We start from the raw sequence: 23,427 nt of genomic DNA on the forward strand, positions 1-23,427 counted from the left end.
TTATTTTGTGTTTTTGGTTATTAAGATTTTCTATGCTATTTCCACCTTTCACCTTCCTGTATTCTTCCGGTTTGATAGTTTTACTTTCTTATTTTATGTATTGGTTTTAAAGACAGAGATTGTATTTCTAATGTTTTAGTGGTTACCCTTAACTGTTTACATGCATACTTTGGGAGTTTTAGTTTGTTATCATCATCATATACTGACCATCAAGCATTATTAAGATATTTATATACAAATTTTTTCCATTCCATTTATTAAATTAGCTAAACATGTTTTATCAGTTTGTATGCTGGCCACTGTTAGTTGTTATCCACATCTTCCCCCTGAGTTCATTTTCCTTCTTGCTGAAGTCATCCTTTAACAGTGCTTTTGATGAGGGTCTGTGAATGGAAAACTCTTAGTCTTCACATGTCTGAAAATGCCTTGCCAACCAGTGAATAATTTTAATGATGTCTGGGTTGCCAATTATTTTTAGTCAAAGCTTTGAAATATTACTCCATCATCTTCTGGAATCTACTATTGTCGTGAAAGATGTATGCTAGCAGACTGTCACTCCTTTGTAGCTTATCTTTTTTCTTTAATACTTTCCCCCAAACTTTTTATTTTGAAAAGTTTCAAGAAGAGTACAATGAATAATCATATACCCTTCACTGAGAGCCACCAATTCTCAGTTTCAGTCCCTCCATTCACTTTACATTTCTGTCCCCTTTCTGGTCCACGGAAATAATTATCTAGTTAATCTATACCTTTTTATATTTATTCCTTTTAATAGTCTATTATTACTACATGTTTGAGGCAGAGAAGTGTGTCAGAGCATGAACTTACTATGTTATCTTGACTGTAAGCCCTGAATAAGCTTTTAATATTCCAGTAGACCTTTCCTCCATTTTTATAAAACAAAGAGATATATATCCCACTATTGAAAATACTAAGAAGAATATTTTAGATAAGATATTCCAGTGAAAACACAGGGACTTATTCATACAATTCTTTATATTACCGAAGTGGCTGTAGTTGATTAGAGTTCCTTGTACCGAGCTTTCTTTCTATCATGTCATAGTGGGTCAACAGTACCAACAATTTCTCACATGCATAGTGATTGGGCCACTCCATTTTTTCAAGAGCAAATCTCTGTAAATATAATAAAAATAAAACAAGATCTTGTTATCTCTTGGAGACAAACAGCACTCTCAGGGTGATATTATCTTTTCCTTAAGAGATAACATTAGTTAAAGTTGTATCAATGAGAATATTCCCAGAAAGAACAGTGAGCCTCCTAAGGAGGCAATATGGCACAATGATGTAAGCGTGAGGGTTCTGGGTTTGAAGGCCAGAATATTTCCTAGATTCGGGTAAATTACTTAACCTCTTTTAGCCTCAGGTTTTCCCTCTGTAAAATATAATCCAGCACACACATTATAAAGTTAGGGAAGATTACACGTAATGTGGTAAATATAACAGCAAATTTTAAATGTTCAATGAATGTTGGTTGCCATTATCACTACTGTTGTTGGTAGAGCCAAGCAACAAGTAGTTACAATTAATTGAGCCACTCTGTTTCTTTAGCTACTATAGTAGGGGTTAATATAAATAATCTCATTTAATCTGCATAGTGACTTCACAGGATAAGTAATATTATTTCTATTTTGAGGAAAACACATATCCAGGGTCACATGGTAAGCGACGGACTGTCCAAATTTAAATTTAGGTCACTGATTACAAATCCCAATGCACTTGTAAACTATACTGTCTTCCATAACAATATACTGTCTTCCATAATAATATACAATAACAATATATAGCTTTACATTCTCTGGTTATTAGCATCTCTCCCCCAACATATCCCTGAATACAATACATCTGTACATGGTCTTTAAGGTGTCTTGTAAAGAACAGCATAATTGTGATTTGTCTTATGGGCTGCAAAGTATAGTTACTGTGTGGCAAAGGAATGAAGATTAGATATAAATGCTGAAAAACACATGTGCACTCAAGAGCCATCTATTTCAAACTCCTCTCAGATCAGTCAAAGTGATTACCCCTTCTTATCTTCCTAGTATCCAACTTCACACTGTAAAATAAGAGTTTATTTTCAGATACCTGAAACAATAATAAATCAGGTCTTTGGTACCTGATTGCCATCACCAATTTATCCTTGTTCAAAAGGAATTCTTGAATAACCTAGCAAGAGAACAGAGAATAGCAACTGACATGTCAAACTTTTAAAAAAAAGCTTCTGAGATAAACACACGGTTGAATTATTACTCATTACCTCATGGAATGGGAATCCCTGACAACTGCAAGCTTTCCTGAAAATAAGTTATATACATGTTATTAATACAATCAGGCAATTTTAGATAGACTCTAAAATCATCCATTTAATCTCTTCTCATTTAATGGAAAGTGTCCTTGTATAGTATCCTAGTCATCAAGCTTCTCGATGAAACATTATTAAATTACTATCTTCTAAGATAGCCTAATTTTTGAATAGAATCTAGAAAAGGATTTTGTGAAACGTTATTAACCTACATGGGGGAAAGTTATGCGGAAATAATTCAACCACAGGTGTATAAATAGGCCACATCAGGAAACAATGAGCACAAAAAACTTACTTCTTAATACTGTTTTCCACTGCATTTAGTTGTCTCTCATGTTCTGTTCGGTGCCACTCACAAGGACAACAGTATTCATAATCATGTGGCTCGCAATATCGATCAGTTTTACATAATTTGCATCCATTACGTTCATGATCCTTAGGTGAACCTTCATGGAGACACAAAAAGTATGACTTTCACTGCTTTTTAGAGTTACCTTCTATGTACATTTTTTTTTTTTTTTGCCCTTATCCAAATTTTCAAAAACAAATACTGCCTAGCACAATGCCTAGCATATAGAAGGGTTTCAATACATTTAGGCCCAATAGAGTAATGAACACAATAATAATTCTTACGATAAAGTAGATCTTTAGCTATTACTATCACATGACACTATTTTTTTTCTGTAAATTACCCTTCTGTCTGAAAGTGTTAATTTGTAATATGAAATTATACATTTATAATCATCTCAAATGGAAAACTGTGGTGTATGCGGTAGCTACATACAAGAGAAAAGGACACTATTAGTAAAACATTATTTAGTTAATAGAATAATTCATGAAATGGTTTCTTTAATAAGAATATGAAAAGAATAGAGCAGTTAATTACCTCTGCTAGTGGCTAGCTCTCAGTTACTGTATAGCTATTTTTAAACTATGCTTGGAACATAAATTCTGATTGTGGCCTGGGTGTGGGGTCCTAGTGCCCAGTAAAAGGAAAGCATGACTACCTTCAACACTTTTGAGAACACAAAGAACCTACATAACTGATATGACCTAAATCGTCATTTATAAGGTACCAAAAAAACTACAGAATGGCCTTTTATCTATAAAAACATTGATTTCTTCCATGGTTTCATCTATCATTTTAAAAGGCTAATGAAAACATATTAAGACAAATAGATAAAGCAGAATTTCTTTTAAAAGATGAGCTAACATGATCTCTTAATCTCTCCTGAGAGCAAAAGGCCTTTTTAACCCAATACATGTCAGGGACATCATATTTTTATCAAGACTAATGAACAGGGTCCAAGCTACTTAACAGTGAACATGTATTAGAAATTAGTTTTAAGTCACTATCTTCACACACAATAAAAATGCACTATAGGACAGTTAAGAATTCTTTAAATATATGAATATAAATCACTGATACATAAGCAAATGATTTCATTTCCATTTTTCCCTAAGATTTATCAGTACAATTTTTTCCCTTAAAATGGATTTCTATATTGAAAACATAATTTTAGGGTCAAAGTAATCTGATAATATAGTTCGAAACTGCACATATCCTATATTTATCATTTACATCACGTTATTTCATTCAATAAATATTTATCAAGTGCCTACTGTGTGTATGTGACACAACTCCTGACACTGAGGGTTCCCAATCTGATAAGGAAGGTAGGTATGTAAAAAGTACTATAAGAACAGAGATGAAAACGTAGGTATCAGACAATAATATTCTAGAGATATCATTCCCTATGTCTGCTTACCTGGATGGGAACATACAGAGCAATGAGCCAGTTTGCTAACAACTGCTGGTTGTGAATTAGAGTAACAAAATTTTTCATTCCATTGATTAAACCTTTAAAAGAAAATGGTATTAAAAAAATAAATAAATAATAAGGTCACCAAAATGCCATGTTCTCAAATATCAGGCTATTCTGTTCCTTTCCACCTGCCTACTTATTTTTCCTTTGGCGGTAAAGTTGCTGTCCCAGTCTGGGGACATAAAAACATAAAAAATTAAAAATAACTAGGGGGAAGTTTAGTCTACATTAATAAAAATTGGAATGACAGATAATTATAACAAAATGTAATCTCATTATTTTCAAGCGTGAAGGCAAACATTTTATAAAATGTTGCCAAAAGTACATATTTGCTGAAACTGTCTCAATAAGAATGATTTGTAGTTAGCCAGGTGCCACATTTGCTTGCTTTTCCTTATTTTATTCTTCACAATTTCCAAATGATTCCTTAACTCACCCCCAAGCCAAAGTATACCTTTGCTTTTTTGCTTTGGAAAACAGTAATCACTGATGTTAATAAGGAGTTTATTGAAGTCTTAGATCTATCAGTAGCTTTACAGCTGAAAGAGAAGCACTAAAAGAAAGAGCATGACTATTTGAAATCCTTCTCATGGTCACCCCTTCTTCATTTCTACCACTTAATGTTTCCTTTCATGTACTCACTATCTCATAACTACTGGAGGCAAGGACTATTTTAAGTCTCCCAGAGTCCTAGTTCCTTTCCTTTTTATTCATTCTATACTTTATCATCATAAATATTAATTTTTATAAAACTCTGCCCTCATCAAGTAAATCTAACTGACATGCTTTCAAAACTAAATAGCACAGTTTGTAAACTTTAATATACTCTGTATCCTGTCTTGAATCCTCAGATTGTACAGTTAATTCATTAGAGTTAACGTATTACTAAATTTGTGGCTATAGAACAAAGGGCAGTCAAGAAAAATTTTTGATCAAGTGTTATTAAATATTTGCAACATGTCAGGCATTTCATTTATAGAAAAATACAGTATCAAAATATTTATATAAAAAGTAATTTAAAATATAAAATTAATTTAATGTTAGTTTATCTTTATTTGTTGATGAAATAGTCTAAAATAGCCTGTGGCAAATGCCCATGGTTATAAATAAACGCATTTGATATCTTACTACTTGTGTTTGTAATGAGCTAATAATATTGAAAAAAACAAAATATGGCTTAGGACATATACTTTTCCGCTTTCTTTGGAAAACTTCTGAATAAATAAAATAACTGATTTTAAATAAAAATACAGATCATCTCAAAAATACAAAACCTTTTTTTGGAAAGCACAATACTTTTTGTATTCACTATTAAGTTCAACAAGAATAAAAGACTAATGTCACAGGAAAAAGTAATTTTTAGTTACCTCTGAAGTAAACTTTGTCCTTTCAAAATCTTTATAAGTTTTAATGCTTGCTCTTTTCCAACTCCAGGGACTCCCTTTCAGAAAGTGGGAAAAGAAGTTCAAACGTTAATCACTAGGGAATAGATAAATGAAGGGTGAGATGTCCATTCAATGTAAGATTGTGTAGCTCAAAGAATGAGGTAACTGTGTGCAAGACACATTGTTACGTGTAAAATGAAAATTGCAGAATAGCATACAGTATGATTTAGGTTTGTAAGTTAAATAACAATTATATTGTTAACTTATGCAAACAAAAAAACCACTGACTGTTTATTTTAGGAGAGGGAGGAACAGAATTTTAGAGGGCTTTCATTTTCTATGTTAATTATTTTGATAGTATTTTAATTTGACCTAACTTTCTGTTATATTCGTAATCAGGAAAAGGCATGTTCATTTGATTATACGAACATATAATATTTAAAGATCCAAACAACCAAAGAGAACAAAGGAGAATTCCAAGTTAACTCTTGAAATTAATAACTTAAGAAAATTAAAATAAGCATAAGTTTCCTACACAAAAAATATATAAATAAATGTATATTCACATGACAACTTCTGGTTTACACTGAGTCTCCCAGTTCCTATAACAGTTTATTAATATGTCTTTGTAAGCAAGGCTGTTCTTTAGCCGATATGCATCAGGAGAGACATACCAGTGTTAAAATACTTCTAAACTTGTTAGTAAATAGCCAATGCCCATGTACCCTGAGCGCCTGCCAGCAAAGGGGTCTCTCCCTTAAAATGAATTCCCTTTCCAACCCACCTACACTCAGGATTCAGCTAAAAGGGTAACACATAGCACAACAGAGGGTATCCAGAAGCATTTTCCATCTCTACAGCCTATGTCTTTAGTAAAACAGTTGCTGGATATTTTGTATGTCACCCTTCATGTATTAGCATTTAGTTATATATTAAATTTTTTTAAGCAGATCATGATAGTAGAGTCTTAAAGATCAATAAGTACAATGATATAAATAGATAGCAGTTTTGGTTGCAAAGAAACAAAAAATCAAAATAGGTTAAGGCTAGTGTATAATACCACTGCAGCTAAAATTGGTTTCTGTGAGTTCAAGTTTGCAAAGTTTTTCTTATATTCAACACTGAGCTGTTTTTAGACTTTAATTATGATACAATTACATATGGGAAACAAATCTATTTCAGAATGAGAACTATAATAATTATTTTCTATGTTGTTTAACAGTTCTTTTCCTCCTGTTTTCTTTTTTTACTAGTTAAAAAAAATTGTTGATTTCTCTATTTGGTCACTGGTGACACAGATTAGAAATTACAGTTAATAATTTTAGTATCCTACTATTTTTTCCTCTCCCAAGCTCTAGTGGAAAAAAATTATATGTCATCCTTCTTTAGACTTCTCTTGGGGATAGAGTCTATAGTATAATGAGGGGTTTAGTAAGGATACAAAGATGATCAGCAGGGACATAATAACAGGACTATATAAAAATAGTAGGAGCTACAATACAAGTCATTTTATATATTTAAACATCATATTTATGAATGTGGTTATCATGGTAATTCTTAATTCATCCCTCACCTATTATACCTGTTACAGAGAACTATATTGTGTATCTTTTTTTTTGTTCTTGTTTTTTTTGTTTTTTTTTTGCGGTACGCGGGCCTCTCACTGCTGTGGCCTCTCCTGTTGCGGAGCGCGCAGGCTCAGTGGCCATGGCTCACGGGCCCAGCCGCTCCGCGGCATGTGGGATCTTCCCGGACCGGGGCACGAACCCGTGTCCCCTTCATCGGCAGGCGGACTCTCAACCACTGCGCCACCAGGGAAGCCCTATATTGTGTATCTTAAGATATAAAATAAAAGGTTTTCATGAGCAAAACTCAGTGCAATGCTAAGAGGCACGGAAGGATGAATGGCTTAACCCAATAATCATGTTGCGTAGCAACAGTAACAATAACACTGAGCATGTGCACAAATAGCTAAAATGGAGATGCAAAACTCAGACGACAGTGATAGAAACTAATACTGGCACAAGACAAGGAAAGAGTAATTCCTACATTTCTCTAAAAGGATAGTCAAACGTGAATGTGAATCTCTTAGAGGAATGGTTTACTGAGATTTAAGCTGTGGTACTAGTTATGATTCTATTCTCATTTATAACATTCAGTATCATGATGAGCAAGCTGTTTAATGCCACTTGAAATGCTGATTATTTTAGTTACTGAATAGTTTATTACACCTATATTCTAAATTAGGTTCTTAATTATATAAAATGATATTGTATTCATATTTATGCAGCATGTAAGGTATCAAAAAAACCCCATTATGAATAGTAAATAAACATGGCAATTTCAGCATACCTTTGGAAGATAATCACAGCCAAGTAGTATTGCTAGCCCAACCAGAGCATTTCTATCCAAACCTAGTTTACTCTTGATGTATGACATTGTATAACAGTCAACATGTGGGTCCTAGAAGAAAGAACAGATTCAGTTTCATCTTCAAAAATCTAAACAAAAACAACATTATAAAAAATAATTTGTCAAAGCGGTCTCTAAATGTTTATTCCTAAAAGTTTAAAATCATCCTGATCACCAGAATCTTCATAAAATCTAACACTTCAATATCTGGAAATAAAGTCATAGTTTCAAAAATGGCTTTAAAAAATTAACTATAGTAGTCATTTTTTCCTCTTTATTGTTTTCTGGTGTCTACAAAAGTAGATTTTCATCTTGTACAATTAAGCACTGTAAAATGTATATTATAGAAATTGTATATTATTGTAATTACATCATCAGAAGTTAACTATCATTAACAGCATCAGGCATATCCTTCTAAGAAACATGTTCTTTGACACATACATACAAATATTTATTACTCTATTTTTAAGTAAAAATAGGATTATATAAAAATACTATTTTGCAATATTTCTTGCCCACTAATATAACTGGATATCTTTAATATCAATAATACATACCTTTTTAATGATTGCTTACATTAGACGGACTCTAAGGCAGTGTTTCTCAATGGGAATACTGGGAGCATTTTCAGAAAGATAACAGAATTTTTTTGGCAAGAGGTTTAGTCTCCCTGGCTCTAATCCACCAAAGGTCCACAGTCTCCCTTGCCCAACCTTGAATAATTACAAGCAAAATGTCCCATGTATTACCTCCCTCCATGAGAACTGTGGCTGTATTTAGCCATTCTCTATCAATGGGCATTTGGGTGTTTGCCAAATTTTTGTAATTAGTGACAATGCTGCAGTTAACATCCTTGTATATCTCTCCTTGCATATTTGGAGGTGTTTTTGAGGCTTACTAAAAGTGCAAATTCTGGGTCAAGGCAATACATAGTGTATGCAATTTTATAATATATAGTTGAAACTGATTTAGAATTAAACCTTGTGAAACAAGTCAAGCCCTTAGGAGAGAAATCCATATTTCAAAGAGAATGAACTATGTGGCACTGATATTTTTAGTAACAGTAAACATTTTACTTAGCGATTGCTAAGTGCCAAGAATTAATCCCTTTAAAAAAAGTAGTGTGTAAAACAAATGCTGAAAAAGAGAAAGAAAAAATACCTTGGTATTCATGGTGAAATTTCTATAAACAGTTTGGGCCCCATAAAGGAAAGCATCGCCGTCGTTGGTGAGGCAGCCATCTACGTAACCACTGGCATTGAGGTAAGCACACATGGCTTCAGCCTCTCCAGCAGCCTGGACCCAGGGAATTCCTAAGCATTCCAGCATGTCAAGACACTGAAAAGACAAAGTAGGTGCAACAAATATAAGAACATTTTTATTGCTGCTTTTTTCAGTGTTTGACCTACTTCTATATCACAAATATTAACAGTAGCTATTTAGGTGTTTTAAAACTTATTACATTTAAGAAACAACTGGAAACTTGAGCACTGAATACTTAATGGCAAAGTATTAGTATTAAACTTTTAGATGCAATAATAAAAATTATATTGTGGTTATGTTTTTATTTTTTAAGAGCCCCTATCATTTAGAGAAAGGTACTGAAATACTAAAACAATATTATGTCTGGGATTTGCTTCAGAATAATGGAGGACCTCCTAGAGAAATGGAAATAAAAACAAAATTAAACAAATGGGACCTAATGAAACTTAAAAGCTTTTGCACAGCAAAGGAAACCAAAAACAAGACGAAAAGACAACCCTCAGAATGGGAGAAAATATTTGCAAACGAAGCAGCTGACAAAGGATTCATCTCCAAAATTTGCAAGCAGCTCATGAAAAAAACAAATAATCCAATCCAAAAATGGGCAGAAGACCTAAATAGACATTTCTCCAAAGAAGATATACAGATTGCCAACAAACACATGAAAGGATGCTTAACATCACTAATCATTAGAGAAATGCAAATCAAAACTATAATGAGGGGCTTCCCTGGTGGCGCAGTGGTTGAGAGTCCGCCTGCCGACGCAGGGGACACGGGTTCGTGCCCGGTCTGGGAAGATCCCACATGCCGCGGAGCGGCTGGGCCCGTGAGCCATGGCCGCTGAGCCTCCGCGTCCGGAGCCTGTGCTCCGCAACGGGAGAGGCCACAGCAGTGAGAGGCCCGCGTACCGCAAAAAAAAAAAAACAAAAAAAACAAAAAAAAACTATAATGAGGTATCACCTCACACCAGTCAGAATGGCCATCATCAAAAAATCTACAAGCAATAAATGTTGGAGAGGGTGTGGTGAAAAGGGAACCCTCTTGCACTGTTGGTGGGAATGTAAATTGACACAGCCAATATGGAGAACAGTATGGAGGTTCCTTAAAGAATAGAACTACCATACAATCCAGCAATCCCACTACTGGGCATATACCCTGAGAAAACCATAATTCAAAAAGAGTCATGTACCACAATGTTCATTGTAGCTCTATTTACAATAGCCAGGACATGGAAGCAACCTAAGTGTCCAATGACAGATGAATGGATAAAGAAGATGTGGCACATATATACAATGGAATATTACTCATCCATAAAAAGAAACAAAATTGAGTTATTTGTAGTAAAGTGGATGGACCTAGAGACTGTCATACAGAGTGAAGTAAGTCAGAAAGAGAAAAACAAACACTGCATGCTAACATATATATATGGAATCTAAAAAAAAGAAATGGTTCTGAAGAACCTAGGGGCAGGACAGGAATAAAGACGCAGACGTAGAGGATGGACTTGAGGACCCGGGGAGTGGGAAGGGCAAGCTGGGACCAAGTGAGACAGTGGCATGGACATATATACACTACCAAATGTAAAATAGATAGCTAGTGGGAAGCAGCCGCATAGCACAGGGAGATCAGCTCAGTGGTTTGTGACCACCTATAGGGGTGGGATAGGGAGGGTGGGAGGGAGATGCAAGAGGGAGGAGATATGGGGATATATGTATATGTAGAGCTGATTCACTTTGTTATAAAGCAGAAAATAACACACCATTGTAAAGCAATTATACTCCAATACAGATGTTAAAAAAAAAAAATGTGGGAGTAGAGGAGTGGGTGGGAGTATAGATGAAACAAAATTGGTCAAGAGTTGATAATTGTTAAAGATTGGTGATGGGCTACTTTTGTATTCGTTTAAAATTTTCTGTATGGAAAAGCTAAAAATTTTAATGTCAATTAAAAAGTAATCCATATTCGATTAAAAAATTAATTTAAAAAGTACTTTTAAAAGTAATGAATATGCAATTTTCATTGTTTTGTTCAATGCTATTATCTCAAGAGTCTGGAAATATCTTGACATAATAATAATTAATCACATTAACATTTACATCTGTAAAACTACAGCAATCCTTCTCACATGATGGTCCTCCCAATATGAGCTCTTCCAAAGAAGACGCTATTACACAATTTTGGCTTGAGGCCTTAAAGTTCACTTCTTATCACCTCCCCTATACGATGAAACTCTCACATTACGGGGAGCCACACAGGGGCCCGTTGTTGGAGTGCTCCTAGTAAGTCAAATGTCTGTACAGGATGTTTATATCAATTTGCGGTTTTCTTGGCGTTATGAATTTAACCCAGCTGAGTAGCTTATAGTTTAGCTTTACAGCCTAGTGCATTCTTTCTTGTCATATGTGATACTCTCATTCTATCACTGAGGAATACTGGATATGGTGAGGAAAAGAGGCTATTTACCTAGTTTCTAGAGACAGAAAAAAGATCATCTCTTTTGCTTTAACTGACTAATTGTTTGCATGTTATATGATGTAATAAAAACCTCTGCCAGATGTTGCCCAAGGCGGACAAGGTTCAGAAGGACAAAGTACTATGTCAAAAAAAAAAGGTGCTTTTCAGAACTCTGGCTGGGTGACTTTAGAGAGACAGTTTTGTTATAGGTGCTGCTTTACTGCAACACCATAGTTGTTTCTAATTTACCCATACATAAAAAGTATCCTTTCATAAAAAACAACAAGAGTTTAAAAGTCATTTCAGATTCTGTTCCGACTCTTTTCAAAAACCAGCACAGAATTTGTGATGAGGTTGGTTGCAATTTTCTCTACCCTAAGTCTCTATCACATGGGCTGGAGGTTGTGTTGGAGGACTAATGTGTGCTTTTCAGGCTTGTAACTAAAAATGGCAGTAGATTAGGAGAACGTAAGGCTTAGTAACTGAGTGTACAGAAATATGATAATGATTAATGGGCAGGCAACACTGAACCAATACAAAATGCCTAAGAACACCACAATTAGAGAAATAAAGAAATAGGCATAGAGCCATTTTCTCAAAAGAACATAAAACATCTTTTTGCGTTATACTGGGTATTTAATGCCTTAAGTATGTAAACCATAGATCTTTCCAGGAACTGATTACACAAGAAATAATTAGAATTCAGTACAGATATTTTCTTCAATTACTGATAGTCATTAAGGTAGAATAGTCACTAACTGAAAATTATTATTTTTAATCACATAAAAATAGAAAATAGAATTTCTGGAGAAAAATGCTTTTTAATTTATGCAATACCTTTTAAAAGAAATTAAAAATTTAAACAACAATTAAAAAGAAAAACAGGGATAGGAACTCAAAGCAAATAAGATAAAAGGTTTACTTCCTTAGTATATAAAGAATATGAACAAAAGAAAAAGTAAAACCTCAAAAGGTAAGTGGGGAAAGGATATGGTGGTCATTACCCAGAGAGAGACTAAAACTAAGTTAAATGTTTAACCTCACCATTAAAAGAACAATACATATTAAATATGTATTATATGTATTTATACATATTATATAAACAAAGAAATGTCTTCGATTTTCCATACTAAATAGTACAAAGATAAACCTCCTAATATCCAATAATCTTGTGGGTGCAATGAAATTGCCTATTTCATACCTGTACTGGTAGAAAGTAATTGGCAAGAGTTATAAAATTACTCCAAAACTTTGGTCTATCAATCCCACTTTGGGTAATTTTATCTTAAAATCACAAGAAAAAGCTATGCTTACAAAAAAATGTTCATCATAATTTCCTGTATAATAGAGAAGAACTAAAAAGCAAACAGTATACAATACAATATACAATCATGGGGAATGATTTCATACCTTCATACATGTTGTACCATCATTAAAGTAATGATTTTGAATAGAATATGGCAACAGGGAAACATGGGTATGTTAAGTGAAAACTCCAGATAAAAATTATTTGTGCGTGATTACTGCAATTTTTAAAAACATATACCCTTAAAAAAGAGACAGGGGACTTCCCTGGTGGCGCAGTGGTTAAGAATCCTCCTGCCAATGCAGGGGACACGGGTTTGAGCCCTGGTCGGGAAAGATCTCACATGGCACAGAGCAACTAAGCCCGTGCACCACAACTAATGAGCCTGTGCTCTAGAGCCCGCGAGCCACAACTACTGAAGCCCGTGTGCCTAGAACTCGTGGTCCACAACAAGAGAAGCCACTGCAATGAGAAGCCCACACACTGCAAGGAAGAGTAGTCCCAGCTCGCAGCAACTAGAGAAAGCCCCCGCGCAGCAACGAATACCCAACGCAGCTAAAAATAAAAAAATAAAGAGACAAGATAATAATAGCTTCCTATTGTTTTACTTTATCGTATTATAGATTTCTCTTCTTTTTAAATTTTTATAAAAATATATATTTTATAACGTATAAATATACTAAAATATAACTGAGTACTTTTTAAAATTACAAAGCCCTAAAGGAAGCCAAATACGTATTCTGTCTATGAACTCTCATTAATCCTGAATGAGTAAAGTATGAATTAATGAGACCTCTATCCTGGGAATTCTTTAAGTGCTGAAGATGTCATAAAATGTTACATATTAAGTCCTGACTATGTACCGGTTGTTTTAGATATATTTTCTCTAATTTTTACCATATCCCTGTAAAGTATTACTATCCTATTTTACACAGTACAAAACGAGGCAGACAGGTTAAAAATCTTGCCCACTGTCTCAGAGTTTCTAATGGCTAGTCAGAATCTGAACGCAGGTAAGTTTCACTCCAAAACTTAAACTCTCTTCTCTATTCACACTGTCCTTCTAGTCACAGTAAAGTTAATAAGTATTAAGGATACTGAACGAAAAACTTTATCAGAGTAAAGTATACTCTATAATTCAAATCAGAATTATTAGATCATATCTGAATGCTCACCTCCTTTAAGACTGAGTTAAAATGTGATCTCCCTGTTTTCTGAGACTGTGTTTTTGTCGAAGATCCATACCGAATCTGATTCCTCTTACTTATGACATCAGCTTTCAGCTTTGGGGGTTCCCCTTCCATAACGAACACCAGTTTTACATCCATTAGCGTTAAATATGAGATACGAAAAAATAGGTTCCTGAAATATAGAAGTTAATAATACATTAATCATCATATATTGATAGCAGAAGCCAACATAGCAGTATGACATAATGGCAAGAACATTAATATAAAATGTTATATGCAATAACATTTTATTTGTTAAGATTTTATTTTAAGTAGACTGGACTGAGAGACCACTGTGTGTCTTTTAGCAAAGAAGATTTATGATTATTCTAATTGCTATGTGGAAGCTGGTTTGGAGGAGGAGGCCAAGAGAGGAGGGAGGGAAACTAGCGAAGATTTCATCTCAGCAGGGCAGATAAGAGATATTGGCATCCACTGAGGCAGTGCTTCTGGACATCGAGAGAAGTCTGTGAACGCAGGGTATATTCTGGAAGTAGAACTGGCAAGACTTCTGATGGACTGGATGTGTGGAGGACAAAACAGGGGGAGAATGGCTCCCAAATTTCTGGCTTTTAGTCATCGAAGCATCCTTGCGGATATGTTAAATAGGCAGCCAAGTATTACGAGTCTGAAGCTCAAAGGGTACGATGTACAAATTGTGTTATCAATATGGAGATGGCAGATCGAGACACGTTGATACATTTTAAAATCTCAAAATGTAAAACAGCAACAACAAAAGAAATGAAGTGGAAACAAAACCAAGACACCCACTGCTTACGCAATCATCTATTTATATTCTGAGCACGTTTACTCTACCTGAGGTGGGGCTTCATGACCGTCCCAATCATTTTTTTGACTGTCTGTGCTTCACATACCCAGAGACTCAGATCAACCGCAATGGTTTTCCCACCAAGACTGTGCAAGTGGACGTGTTGTTTAACAGGCTCCAGAATCTGCCACAAGTCATTCACTCCCATCCTGGTGATTATCTGCTGTTATTCGAGGCACCCTTTTCAAAAGATTGTTAAAAGACAGAAGCTCAGAACAGAAATTCAAACAGTGTATTTTGAGCTACTGTGGGGTGATTCATAAATAAGAGTATTCTTATTTCTTCCACTGGTCAGCTCTTCGGAATGAATCAAGAACACCTGAAACATTAAAAATGGTGGTAATACACTTAGTGGCTTCAAAAACACTGACACAACTAACAGATGAAAAGTTATTAACAGATTATAGCATGCTGAATTTGTCCTTAAAATCCACTCATGTCACCAAATATGTTTCTCTATAGTACTGAAAAATAGTTATTTTTAAACCTAATGTAACCAATGTCAAGGGCTGCCTTGTCCCTCCTCATTCTTTCCTCTTTTCCACGCAGTCTTTAGCAGTGGCTGAGAATAAAATTTTTCACATGGTCACATTAGTATTGCATGAAATTTGGAAAATAAAAGGAAAAATTACCTCCATCTTAAAAGGTGGTAATTGGCTTCTCCCACCTAATAAGAGCTAACAAATGCAGAGACGGGTAGAAAATCCACAGATGTGGCAATGCATATTTGTCTTCTTGAGAATTCACTCCTTGATTTACATACCTAAAGAGAGAATAGGACTAGTCCTCCATCATAATCAGGAAAAACAAAAAGACAAAAGCAAGGAAGAATGCAAACACACAAACAAACAAAAAAACACAAAAGATTAAGGAAGGAAAACTGATGGAAAAGTAGGGGGGGGAGATAGAAAAGGAAGAGTTGAAGGAATACATTATTATTATTTTTTTTTAAAGAGCATTGGCTTTTTAAATTGCAAGGTCATGCATGTTCACTGAGGGAAAATAAAAAATCTTTTAAAAGAAAAATATTTTAAAATCACCTATAGTTCCACTATCCAAAGAAAACTGATGTTAAACTCTTTTCTATGTACATGACATTTTAAAAACAAAATTTGCTTAAACCCTGCTATTGTAACCTGCTTTGGTATTTTCTACACGCCAGTTTTTCCTTATTAAACATCTATAGCTGTTTTTCTTTTCCTTTGTTATTATTTGATAAAAAATATTATGTAGCATTTGCATTGAAGATTCAGTCTATGTAAATGTCTGACTATGTATCATCCGAATAATGACCTTAATTCACTCTACAAACACAAGGTAGGATACAAGACATATTAAGACAAAAAGCTATCACCACAATGTAAAGCCATTCTAAATAAAATGTAACTGTATTGTCTGTTCCTTTAACAGGGTCCATAGTAAAAGCAAATGTTTTCAAATTGTACATGGCTACAAAGAAAATAAATGCTGGAAATGTGGCTATCTGTCATTTTCTCGGAGCTTTTCTGAATCTTAATTTTAAACGTGGTCAGTGTAACTCTAAGTAGTACTTTGTGCACTCATATTTATGAAAAGCTGCACAAATATTTGCCGATATGTCACTTTAGAAGGAAAATTATAGATTTAAATACAGGGAAGAAAGCATTAGGTAGTAATGGTGGTTCCAGTGCTACTATAGTCTATTGCACATCAAGAAGGCCCACAGATTGAACGTGGATGGCACCGTGACATGGATTCAGAGTCAAGATTTTACCTCTTTGTTAGTGAAAAGTTGTAGTAAATTTTGGAAAAAGAGCTGGGGGCACATGTATTCTCTAAGGCATTATTATGAAGGGAAACAAACCTTTTAAAGTGTTAACCACTAGGACTTCTCTGGTGGCACAGTGGTTAAGAATCCGCCTGCCAATGCAGGGGACACGGGTTCGAGCCCTGGTCCGGGAAGATCCCACATGCCGCGGAGCAACTAAGCCCGTGCGCCGCAACTACTGAGGCTGCACTGTAGAGCCCGTGCTCCGCAACGAGAGAAGCCACCGCAGTGGGAAGCCCGCGCACGGCAATGAAGAGTAGCCCCTGCTTGCTGCAACTAGAGAAAGCCTGCGTGCAGCAGCGAAGACCAGCGCCGCCAAAAATAAGTAAATAAATAAATTTAAAAGAAAAGAAAAAAATAAAGTATTAACCACCACAACATATAAAATTCAGAAATAGAAAGTTTGAGGGGGAAGTTCTTAATGATAATTGTGTTTCCTTTTATTTGTGACTCACTCTGGATACTGGAATGTGTTGCTACTGAAGGAAATTAAGCAACTTCTCTCTGGAGGAACGTTATCATAACTGATCTTGGTTCATTTAAATTTGACCCTGACGCTAGCTGTCAAATTTTTAAATGCAGGTATCTTCCTGATTTAGCAATAGCTCTCCTAGGAATTTACTTTAAGATATGCTCTTAAGTGCTTACAGATTTATATTCGTTGTAACATTGTTTATAATAGACACTGGGAAGAACCAAATGAGCACAACAGACATATCTTTAAGCAAATTATGGTATATTCAAACAATGGAATAGATGATGCAGCAAGTAAAAATGGATGCATCTATCTGAACTGATGAAATAATCTCCAAGTTCTGAAATGAAAACAGGTACAAAATAGGTTATTTATTAGGGATGACTTAAGTTGAGAGATGTGGAAAATTACTCTTTGTGTTGTTTATTTTTTAAAATAACTATATGCTTGTATTACTTTTCAAATGAAAAAAAAAAAAAGCTAACGAATGTGGCCCTATCTATAAAGGGTTGGGCAAATAAACTAGAAATCTTTAGATGGTTTATGTCTTGCCTAAATATTAAGTAATGAAATATGGACACAGTTCATGGGTCAATTAAAAAGCAATGTTCTACATATTCATGAGTACCTGAATATCAAATATGACTTCAGTATGTTATTTTAAGGATAAGAGATTCATTTTTTCTGGTTTCCTCCAGAATGCCTAGGAATGAGTTCTGTGGTCTTAGGCAAGGCGCATCTTTTCTCTGGCCCTTCCATGTCTAAAGTTCAATCCTTCCTACCATGTCTCTAATGCTTCATTACATAAGCTGACTACACATATATAAGTGAATAGTAAGAATAAAGACTGTTGCATGGTGCAGTGTTACCATGGCACACACAAACACATATTTATGTATAGGACTGTGATGTACATTGTATTCCTTCTGAGGGTGATGGAAAAAAAAAATTGGAGAAACACTAATGAGGTAGACTCAATCTTAAAAATTGTAGTCCTCTGGGCTTCCCTGGTGGCACAGTGGTTGAGAGTCCGCCTGCCGAAGTAGGGGACACGGGTTCGTGCCCCGGGCCGGGAAGTTCCCACATGCCGCAGAGTGGCTGGGCCTGTGAATCATGGCCGCTGAGCCTGTGCGTCCGGAGCCTGTGCTCCGCAACGGGAGAGGCCACAACAGTGAGAGGCCCGCATACCGCAAAACAAACAAACAAAAAACTGTAGTCCTCTATTTCAAGCACATTTGGAACATTTTTAAGGATCTTAACGGAATATATTATTCACTGGGGCAGCCATGCCTGGAAAAATAAAAATAAACCCAAAACTGATTCTATTAATATTTTAAGATTCCCACAGATTGGATCCCTTAAGCAAGACAAAGAGGGCTTTTAACTAAGTCCATAAGTAATGTCTTTAATATAATATGATCATTATATTTAAAACTTATTCATGTTATTTTAATTTCTTTTGTCAGAAATAAACCTGGTTTAAAGAATGAGCATCCCAGGACTTCCCTGGTGGCGCAGTGGTAACGAATCCGCCTGCCAATGCAGGGGACACAGGTTCGAGGTCCGGGAAGATCCCACATGCCGCGGAGCAACTAAGCCCGTGTGCCACAACCACTGGCCCTGCGTTCTAAAGCCCGCAAGCCACAACTACTGAGCCCATGTGCCACAACTACTGAAGCCCACGCACCTAGAGCCCATGCTCCACCACAAGAGAAGCCACCGTAATGAGAAGCCCACGCACCACAACGAAGAGTAGCCCCCTGCTCACTGCAACTAGAGAAAGCCCGCGTGCAGCAACAAAGAGCCAATGCAGACATAAATAAATAAATAAATAAACAAATAAATAAAAAAGAATGAGCATCTGTGGTTATGTTACAGAACAACTAGCACTGGCAGCTGAAAAGATATGTACCTAGGACATCTATTTTGGCTATTCCTTTATTATAATATGAGCAAAGACTACAAAGCTGTAACAACGGCTGCTTAAACACAACTAGTATGAAAAATGCAGGCAAAAAGAAAAAAAGGTCTGTAACAAAATTATCATTTAGGTCCCAGAAAGTAAAAATTACTCTGAGCTAAGGTTTTCTCTTCTCCACTTTCCTTAGTTATGTGACATTTTCTAGGAAAAAAAAGTCTCTTTCATTGACAGTCTTCCTGGTCACCATATTTTTTTCTTCCAGTTTTAATGAGATACAACTGACATACAGCACTGCTTAAGGTTCAGTTGTACAACATAATGATTTAACTTAAGTACATCATGAAATGATTACAGTAAGTTTACCACATCCATCATCCCATACAGATACAAAATTTAAAAATGTTTTCCTTGTGTTGCGAACTCAGGATTTGCTCTCCTAACAACTTTCACATATAACATACAGCAATGTTAATGATATTAATCATGCTGTACACGACACCCTTAGTACTTATTTATTTTATAACTGGAAGTTTGTACCTCTGACCACCTTCATCCAATTCCTTTTTAAACTACTTTGGTACCTTGACCTAGAGTCCCAATATATCTACTGAAATGCATTTGAAAAAGGTTAAAAATCTCTCGTGTCGGGGCTTCCCTGGTGGTGCAGTGGTTGAGAGTCCGCCTGCCGATGCAGGGGAGACGGGTTCGTGCCCCGGTCCGGGAGGATCCCACATGCCGCGGAGCAGCTGGGCCCGTGAGCCATGGCCGCTGAGCCTGCGCGCCCGGAGCCTGTGCTCCACAATGGGAGAGGCCACAACAGTGAGAGGCCCGTGTACCGCAAAAAAAAAAAAAAAAAAAAAAAAAAATCTCTCGTGTCCCCCAAGCATATTCCTATAAAGTAGTAATGCTCTGCTATGTTTCTTTCATAACCATGAAAGAATTGCTGCTATTGTGAAACGTGCTTTTCTCCACTGTTTTCTCTGAATGATAGGACCCAAGGGACAATTTTTAGGAGCTATGAGTCTTTTTTTTTTTTTTCTTTCTCTTGGTAACTTACCGTTAATGAATTTCCATTAGACCTTCTTGAATAACTGCAAGACTTTATATAGTCTTAACTAAAAAATAATAGATTAGAACTATGCCAAGCAACACTATTTAAAGGATTGGTGGCAGGCATAAGAACTAGAAAGTTAACAGAAAGACTCACAGGAAGATCATTTTTAGAGTCAGAGAGGTGAGTCTCCTTTGAATACTCTATAATGAAGAAACTTCTCTTCACTTTCCCTCTTTAATATTTATCCCTCATCATCTGACAACTTCTCCAAATTCTTGATAAGAACATCTAATCTCCTACTTTACATAGATGCATAATATGCATGTAATTCTTGATTCCACCATCTCTCCTCAAAACTGTTCTATCCCTAGTCATTGCCAAATATCCAGTTGCTCAGGCCAGAAACCTAGCAGTCATTCTTGATTGTTCTCTTTACTTCACTCTCTAACAGCAACTTGATCAACAAGTCCCCTGTCTCCAAAACACATCCTAAATCCCCGTTTCTAAAGATACTCTTCTAGTGCCTGAAGTCTGCTAACTGGCCTCTCTGCTTCTACTTTTTGCCACCCACGCAATCATCCTCCCCATAGAAGCCACAATGATATTATTTAAAAATCTAAAACATATTTAAAAATCTTCACCTCTCTGGTAATGGACAGTGAATTTCCTTAAGGGTGACATAACTTCTGTTTGTTACCAGTTAATTTACTTCATTTATGGTGCTATCTTATAGTCAGTTGTAAAATGCAAAAAATATTAATGTAAAATTACAAAGCATTCTAAATGTAATGCATTCTTTTAAAATACTATTTTAGGATTATCTTCAATAGATCTACAACCTAAGGTCTTTGTGCTCCTTTTGAAAATCACTTGTAAAAGCAGAATATTAAACAAATACCTCAATAGTTCTGAAAGGGTAAAATTATGTGAAATATCTTATGAAAAATTACACCATGTGTGTGTTTGGTTTTTTTGGCTGTGCTGTGTGGCTTCTGGGATCTCAGTTTTCCACTAAAGGACTGAACCTGGGCCACGGCAGTGAAAGCCCAGAATCCTAACTACGAGGCCACCAGGGAACTCCCCATAACATGTTTTAAGGATGCACTTAATCTAAAATGTCTATTTCCACGATCTATTATTTCCCATTCCTTGTCACTTTCTTTGCACCAGCCCTTCCTTTGAAGTGATATTAAGTAGCAATGGTAAAACTGTAAAAGCATTTAAAGTTCCCAAAGGGGACAGAATGCAACAACTTTTAAGATATTCAAGTACAACTACACTCAAAGATAGAACAGATGGTTCTTGCATGAGGTCATGATCAACCTGAAAAGGCTGCTTGAAAATAGCTCAGCATTAAGTAAAATTTAAAAATACTACACATAGCAAGCTCACCCCAAACTGTGTATAATTTTATCTTCCATTTTTATTTTAATAGGTGAAATTTGAAATTTTTTATGATGTAAGATTTGGTGAGTCTCTTCTATCTTTCATAACGTAATGATTTCACTGACATCAATCTGCTCAGGCAATCAATGTATATTACATATATTTTAAAAAGTCTCCTAATATAGTTCTTAAGAACTAATGTGATGCAAGAATACTTATGTGAATCAACGAAGTCAGAACAACCCGCAGCAAATAACTTTATAGCCTACTAGTGGCTTCAATTTATATGCTTTAGTGAAAGGGCATTGGACTTGGGATAGAAAACCTAAAATTTTGATCTTGGATATACACTGACTAGCTGTACAACCTTGGGAGGACATTTAAGCCATCTACAAAATGAGAGGTATTAAACCAAATGAATTACAAGATTCTGATATCTTTCGAATCTCATCAACAATTCTGATAGCTTGGTATTAAAAACAAATCACTCTATTTCAGATATTATTTCTTGGTAGAAAGAACATGAATTTCTAGTTTAAAAAAAGAGCTTAAGAATCCCCTTCAGGTTAAAACAAAACCAAATCCTTTGATGTAACCATATGGTACCCATAAATCAATTTATGCTCCTAAAACTTCCTTAAAAGCTAATAAGCTCTATTGGTTAATTATAAAACTGAATGAGGTGAGAAAAGCACAGAACCTTGCTAATTCCACTAATGAATCAAATTTAAAGAACATAAAAGAGGTAAATGGTTTGATATGCAAAAATATACATTTTATTAAACTAACAGCTTTCCAGTTTTATTTCAGTTTTAAGCAGAAACATTAGAAACAAATTTTTTTAACAATAAAGCAGGAACTACTTTAAATTTCCCAATTCCCATGCAGATGACTCTATTTCATATAAAGTTAGGTAAACTGTATAAAGTTTATTTCAATTCAGGATTGTATTGTATAGGACTTACCACATAATTTCAGTAATTAATGCTGTGTTTATTATTTCTTCAGTTTTATTTTCATATGAATTTAGCTTAAACTTTGAAGAATAATATAACACAGGCTTAAATTACTTGTTATTAATAAATATTTATTAAATGCCTACTATTTACCAGAATTCTTCTTGGTGCTGGAGATACAATACTGAAAGATCAAGCCCTGCATTTAAGGACCGTGGTTAGGTGAGATTAGAGATAAAAAGGGAATTATAACAATGTGACAAGTACAGGCACAGAAGTAAGGCTAGAGAACTACAGGAGTAAACAGAGCTAAAGAAGGTATCCTACCTAGTGTAGGGCATCAAGGAAGACTTCTTAAAGGAAGTGACATATAAGCAGAGACCTCCCAGCTGTGCTTCCCATCTTTTACCCACAAGGACCACTTGGGCCAGATGTCGTAGTGTTTTCACCTCTTTCGACTATGTCATATGTGTATCATGGCAAAGGCCAGGAAAGGAACATATACTTGATCATCTTTAGAAGTAAAAGGGTAGGAATTTCCTTACTGGAGACCAGAAGTTTGACATCAATTTCTTCAGGGGTGTTCTGGGTTAGCAGTAAATACCCCTTTTTTCCATCTAGAAAGGAAGATTTTGGGGTATAGAAAGTATATTACGTGAAGGGCTGCCACGTGAAGAGCTGTGTAAAGACAGAGGCGGTAGCTTAATGTCGGGTTGAGAAAGCGCTGAAAGCTAAGCCAAGGACCTTAAACTTCTTTAGTTCCGATGTTTATTGAGAGCGTTTGCAAGGTAGGCACGCGCCAGC

At 35.4% G+C, this 23,427-nt stretch overlaps 1 protein-coding gene and 1 long non-coding RNA gene across 4 annotated transcripts in view; one reads left to right on the forward strand and one right to left on the reverse strand.

The window, feature by feature from the left end:
• Nucleotides 1–19,145, forward strand: part of LOC109551198 (uncharacterized) — a 57,382-nt gene extending 38,237 nt beyond the window's left edge. Inside the window, exon 3 of the long non-coding RNA XR_002177928.3 lies at nt 18,773–19,145. This is a non-coding gene — a long non-coding RNA (uncharacterized lncRNA). The remainder of the gene's footprint in view (nt 1–18,772) is intronic.
• The window catches only part of GEN1 (GEN1 Holliday junction 5' flap endonuclease), a 28,941-nt gene that overhangs the window by 4,733 nt on the left and 781 nt on the right, over nt 1–23,427 (reverse strand). The window contains exons 2-12 of one of the 3 annotated variants that reach the window (XM_033837984.2): nt 15,657–15,787; nt 15,012–15,204; nt 14,142–14,328; nt 9,105–9,281; nt 7,884–7,994; nt 5,514–5,587; nt 4,090–4,181; nt 2,616–2,766; nt 2,276–2,312; nt 2,104–2,184; nt 1,004–1,134 (exon numbers count right to left, since the gene is read on the reverse strand). In XM_033837984.2, coding sequence (XP_033693875.1) covers nt 1,004–1,134; nt 2,104–2,184; nt 2,276–2,312; nt 2,616–2,766; nt 4,090–4,181; nt 5,514–5,587; nt 7,884–7,994; nt 9,105–9,281; nt 14,142–14,328; nt 15,012–15,172 — 1,202 coding nt within the window. In that variant the 5' untranslated portion in view covers nt 15,173–15,204; nt 15,657–15,787. Of the gene's footprint in view, nt 1–1,003; nt 1,135–2,103; nt 2,185–2,275; nt 2,313–2,615; nt 2,767–4,089; nt 4,182–5,513; nt 5,588–7,883; nt 7,995–9,104; nt 9,282–14,141; nt 14,329–15,011; nt 15,205–15,656; nt 15,788–23,427 lie in introns of those variants that run through there. The other 2 variants (XM_019943252.3, XM_033837985.2) reach the window with 2 other exon arrangements.

This window comes from Tursiops truncatus, chromosome 14 (genome assembly GCF_011762595.2).
Source record: "Tursiops truncatus isolate mTurTru1 chromosome 14, mTurTru1.mat.Y, whole genome shotgun sequence".
NCBI classification, from domain to species: Eukaryota; Metazoa; Chordata; class Mammalia; order Artiodactyla; family Delphinidae; genus Tursiops; species Tursiops truncatus.